Raw genomic sequence first — 5,942 nt, forward strand, 5'->3', positions numbered from 1 at the left:
TTCCGCCAGACCCCCAAGTCCAGGAGTGGGGGGGCAATGAGCTTAGAGGGTAGAGTGCGATAGAGGGGGGGCTGGAGGAATAAACAGCACCCGGATATCCACCAAGGCGTGCCAGTCCAGAGCCTGGGCCCCTAGGGTGATCTGACCCTCCATGGGGCTGGCAGATGGAAAGTCCTGCAACCTGGGCCCACCCAGCTGTTGAAGCACCCGGCATGGGCCGATATGATGTAGGTGTGGCCGGGACCAAGGCCTCACAAGCTGCTCAGCCTACGCTGGCCATTGGGATGCCTCGTGGCGGGGGCACAGATGCCTTGCCAGTGCCGACAAAAGCCACCAGGGTTGGATTATTCAGGGCTCCGGTCGGTGAGTCCAGGTGATCACAAGCAGGCTGATGCCCATGCCCAGCTTCGTATGGCGGGCTGTGTTTTGCTGCATCCGCTCCCCTTTCAGGGCATTCAGTGCAGGGCATTCAGTGCAGCAAAGACCCCCCTTGTGGGAAATCACACAGCATTGCTGGGGTCAAGTGCCCCCTAGGATGGTGCCAGAGTCTCCCCAGCAGGCCGAGGACCCAAGGAGCTCCGGCATCAGGCAGATAAAACAGTGTTGGTGGCCAATCTCTGCCCTGCTAGAAAGTTAGGCTTCAGATATAGAAGGAGGGAAGACTAGTTGTGACCGTATCAGGTCGGAAGGTGGTCTAGAAGCTGAAGACAAGCCTGCCTGCTGTCATCTGGAATCTGCATCAGACACTTCAGAAGCTCCATGGGCACCTTGTGCTTTGATCCTTCTGTCTGCCGCAGATTTGGGGGCGGACCTCGTCCTTCGGACAGCACCAGGAGGCAAGAGTCTGAAAGGGGCTCTCCAGCGCATGCTCAGCACAGTGTGTAAGAAAGCACAAAAGTCCAACTGAAGAGAAGACTTTCTGCAGTTTCATGGGCATGCCCAGACTTTAGATACTAATCTCAGGCACTTCAGCCCCAAGGAACACCTAAGAAATAGGTTCCTTAATGCATATTCAGCAACATTAGTAGGGGTGGGTTCTGGTAAACTCTGCCAAACAACGATTGGCAGACCTTTTGACAAACTTCATCCTCCATGTGGAGCGTCAAGTGGCAAAACTCTGCAACCTTTGCTGGCAGAGCGGAGTGTACCTCCCACTCCTATTTGCTCTCACATTTGCTGCTCTTTCAAAACCTGGTTACATCCATCTTTAGTGTTATCACACCGTATGATGTATGGCTTTAGGTTGTGTAGCATCGGGGTACCTCTCTTTGTGGCATTTCCAGCAGGTTCTTGGCCAAAGATGTGTGGACTTCTCAGTGAAGATTTTGCTATTTCCAAATGCTTCACACGGACGGGGCTGCAATTTAACTCCACATTTGCCAAACGTCAAGTCCGTACTTCGATGGAGGCACTCGTGGCATGCAGAAACAGTTTGCTGGACCACAGCAAACTCTCTGGGAGAGCATTGTCCATCTTCAGGTTACTTATCCCCTATTTTTTCAACAGTAGTAGTGCCTTCCCCAGCCTGAGTACTCGCCAATGACTATGCCACACAGAGCTTAGTATAACACTTCTGTATTCATCCGCATGTAACTATAAACTCAACATTCTGAACCTGCATTCACTTTGCTACAATTTAACTTTTATGTCACAGTTCTATTGACTCCATCAGGAGCCACAAGGGTACATCATTGCTAACTTACACAACACTGCAGCAATCAAGTGATTGAGATAACAAGCTAGTGTGTGAGTGAGTGGGTGGGCTAGCAAGGCAGCAGTGTGCATGAATAATAAAGTGAATGAGCAAGCAAGTAAGCAATTTAGCAAAAAAATGATGTAGGGATTGGCAATCAAGTCAGTAAGGAGGGATGAGCATTATTCAAATTAAATGGTATCACTGTTCTTATCTTGCCAGCTGAGTCATTTCTCTTAGTTTGCTAAAACATCTTCACTTTTCTTGGTGTTACTTTCTATTTAATTTACATTGAGTGAGTTTAAGTTCTTAGCATCACCTTATCAGGAAACAATTACATTCTTGAATGCAGATATTCACCTCAGAAGCAGATATACCTTTATACTTAACTAGAGCTATTGCAAAAATCAATTCACTGTTTCACTGTACACAGCAAATGTATGTATATTGTCTGTTTTAGTTTGTTCAAAATATTTTTGTATCTCTTTTTTTTTTTTAGGTTTAAAAAATGTTTTATTTGCATATTAAAAAAAATGTGCATTCCAATAATTAAAATCATTTTTGGACAAATAAAAATGGCACTCGATTAATTGCATGTTGCGGTTCGCTGGGCCCCAGGAGCTCGGCCGTGGCTGTGGCGGAGTCGCTGCTGTTGTTCGTCGGGGGTCTTCGCCCGGGCTCCGCCGCTGCCCTTTGACACCAGGCTCTGCAGCGCCCCCGCCGGCAGACAGGAGGGCAGCGCCCTCACGCTCTGTCAGTTCTCAGTCCTTGCGCTTTTTTGGTGGAGCCGGGCGGGGGCGGGTCACAGTACAACGTTCTCCAACCTCCCTTTGCATCTTGTGTTATTTCATACAAAGTTAAACAGCTAAAAGAAGTAAAATAAGAAGGCAATGCTCGTGGAATGTACAGTGCGTGTTCGGCAGGGTGGGGCCATTAGGATTCGCAGCCTCCTTTCTTTTCTTGCTCAATCGTTTCTTTTGAGGGGAGTGGATTCTTCTTCTGTGTTTCCGTCTTCTTCAATTTTGACTTGTCGAATTTCTCGACCTCGGCCATATCGGGTTTGTCAGACATCTTTGCAGATAAGAGTCAGCGAATCCAAGCAGCGAGAGGAGTCTTGATCCCTGTGACTGCAGCTCAAAGAAATATTTTTGTATCTCAATGGGGATTTCATTACTTAGGATTTGTAGAAATCACGTCTTTATTAATCCATGGTTAAAATGTCTATTTGTCTAGTACTGAAAAAGACTTTCATTTCTTAATAATCACTTCTTATGCAACATTCCATAGCAATCTCTAAATGACCTGAATGCACTTTGGGGAATATATACTGTTCATCATAAGATAAAAGTCAAACAATAAGTGAAAACTCAAATCACTGGTCAGATTATGCCATTCATAACTGTTCACTAGCTTGCACTGTACAAAGCATGAAATAAGTAGGATTTGAAATGCAACATACCTCTTGTTTGGAAATGGGCTACTACTCGGGAAGGATGTGAGTTCTTCACAAGTAATAAGTCTGCAATTGTCTTATTACTGGGAACCAAGTACCCCATTGTAGACTTGACTTTCTCTTTTTTAATACATTTATAATTGAGGTCTTTAATAAGACACAGTAATTCCACAATATAATTCCTTCAATTGGCAGGGCACATATTGAGAGATATGACATTCACCAAGGTGTAGCTGGATACATCACATAGAATACAGCATACAAATAGAAAGGAAGAACAGGAAAAATGCAGACTATGGAGATGAGTGGTCGTGAACAGACTGAATTTGCAGAAGACATCTTCCGAATGGCTCCCAAGTCTCCGTCAGCCAAGAACAGCACTCATCATTATCTATAATCCGGCCCATATTCATTTATTCATGGCATCAACTCAGACGATTGGGAGCCTAGACCAATAACCAATGTCAGGCCAGGATAGAGCGATGGCAAATAAATAGATACCTCTTAAGTGGTTGGATACAAGAGGTGTATGGCCCAACATGAAATTTAGGTTCCCACCTCAAAGTGATCGGACAGAGCTTACCAAAGACTGTCTGCCAGCGATACAAGGTAACAGGACAGGTGCAAAAATATGGACTGAGTATGCCTGTCACCAGAACATCAGAAATTATTGGAGTCAATTCAATTTAAATTTTCATTTTTCACATCTGTATTCAGTCTGATAAGGCCATAAAAGTGCATTAAAAATACGATACAAATTCATCACAGCTCTTAAGATTAAGCAGTCGATTAAGATGGTTCAAAATAAAAATGCTGTTAAAAACTCCATAATTCAGCAGATGACTGATTCAAATTGGTATACAATGATGCAGTTCATATTCAGGAATTTGAGGTGCCAAAACACTCATATTATATCCAATTGGGGCCAGAAAAAAGGGGAAAAACCCCCACAAAAGGCTCTGCTATGTACTACCCTTTGTTGTGGTAATTGGAAGAGGCACCTCTACTTAACGCCAACTATTAAAAGTTGGTACAGCACGTAAACTAGAATAAACAGATATGTTTCTCTAAAGCATAACAGCTCCTGTTTGGTCATTTTAAAATATATAACATGCTCATAACAAGTAAATATGCTTGAGAAGTATAAAACAGTGCAGTGGAGTCTGGGCAATTTTCCTATCATAGTTTTTCCTGCCCAAATGGTTGCTTTCAAGAAAGCTAAAACATGATAGCAAAAGTCAAGTGAACGTAGAAACTGTAAATTAAGTAAGGCAGCTCTACACTGGTGAAACCCAGGTGTGCATAACAAGGGTTTCAGTATGTGCTTACTTGGTAAAAAGTACAAATTGCCAAAAAACATAAAGTGCAGAAGTGATTGTGCATATTGGTTGTCACAGCACTAGGATACTATGTGCCCTTCTGGGTCTGTACAGCTTTTTAAAAACAAATACCAACATATAGAAGCCACCCTGAAATGAAGAGGGAGTGCATGCTCCCATCATTTAAGCTCTAAGGATAGAAACATGAGGGATTCACCTGTGTCTAAGGATCTACAGTAATTCAAAACTGAGGGTTTTGCTAGCTCGAATGTTAGTCTTGAGTCCTTGCAGTGCTCAAGGAATATTGCTTTCACCTCTATTTTGTCAGCTTTAGTTATGCTACAAGATTCAGTCGTAAGTGTAGAAAGGTCCAAGGATGCAAAAGTATCCCGGATATGTCTCAGCCATCGAATAGAAAAAGCAGTGTCTGGGCTAAGACAATCAAGGATGATATCCTTACATAGAGTCGTGGCTGTATTCATTCAGACACGAACCCATAGCAAAATAGGCACCAAAAGGGCCAGGTCAAAAATAAAGCCCTGGTTTTATTCTCAGTGTATGATAAGGCTAGAGGTCGTAGGAGGTGAGTTCAGCATCTGACGATCAATTCGATTTCCCTCAGCCTTCAAGGAGCTACATTTACTACAGCCCCACACGCTTGCACCGTAGCTGGCTGCACTGATGCACAGGGAATTGTACACCTTCAGTGCTGGCATGAAGGTCCTTCTGAGGCCTGGTCTAATGAGATTGCAAAGTGCCGATGCAGCTCTGGTAAGTTTAAGACTGTCATTGGTGGCCTGGGCGTCAAGGAACATGAGGAACTAAAAGTCAAGCCTAAGTAGGAAAAGTTTTCAACATTCCTTAATGCTTACCCCATGCAGGTAATTCTATTTAGCCTTGAATTGCCTGGTCCGCAAGACATAATGTGTGATTTGGTGTAATTGGAGTTTAGATTAAGATCTTGCATAAAATGTGCAAAATGCTCCACCTGCTGCCTCAAATCGGTAGGGGTAAGGGCTAAAAGAACTGTGTAATCTGCATATAATAAGGCTAGCACAGGGCTGTCAGCTTTTCTAGACATATCTGCTTGGGCTGAAGATAGGTGAGCTGCTAAACCAAAAATATAGAAAATACAAAAGTAACAGTGTCAATATGCATCCCTGCCTAACTCTACTCTTTAACGGGAAATCCGCAGAGAGCTAAGAAGTGTTTAGGCAGACTCTAGCTGAAAGATCGATGTGTAAAGAGTACAACATGTTTAATAAAGAAGGGCTCACTCCTTGATCCAGCAGAATTATCCACAGCTTAACTCTTTTTACAGAAAAAAATCCAGTGGACAAGTCCATAAAAGTGAGATAAATGGGGCAACGTCTAGCGTGGGTATACTTAGAAATTAAAAGGGCCAGGTTCAGACATTGCTCTTTGGTGCCTAGGCTCAATCAGAAACCAAATTGAAAAGGTGACAAAATGACAGTAG

The 5,942-nt window shown here is 43.6% G+C and overlaps 1 protein-coding gene across 1 annotated transcript; it reads right to left on the minus strand.

Moving 5' to 3' along the window:
• Positions 1-2,178: 2,178 nt before the first annotated feature.
• LOC147726830 (thymosin beta-4-like) lies at positions 2,179-2,830 on the minus strand. Its single transcript, XM_086960897.1, has one exon. It carries the CDS (start codon positions 2,762-2,764, stop codon positions 2,627-2,629), a length of 138 nt encoding a protein of 45 aa, XP_086817023.1. The 5' UTR covers positions 2,765-2,830; the 3' UTR covers positions 2,179-2,626.
• Between the last annotated feature and the right edge of the window lie 3,112 nt (positions 2,831-5,942).

The sequence above is a fragment of the Lissotriton vulgaris genome, chromosome 3_1 (assembly GCF_964263255.1).
Source record: "Lissotriton vulgaris chromosome 3_1, aLisVul1.2, whole genome shotgun sequence".
Lineage (NCBI taxonomy): Eukaryota > Metazoa > Chordata > Amphibia > Caudata > Salamandridae > Lissotriton > Lissotriton vulgaris.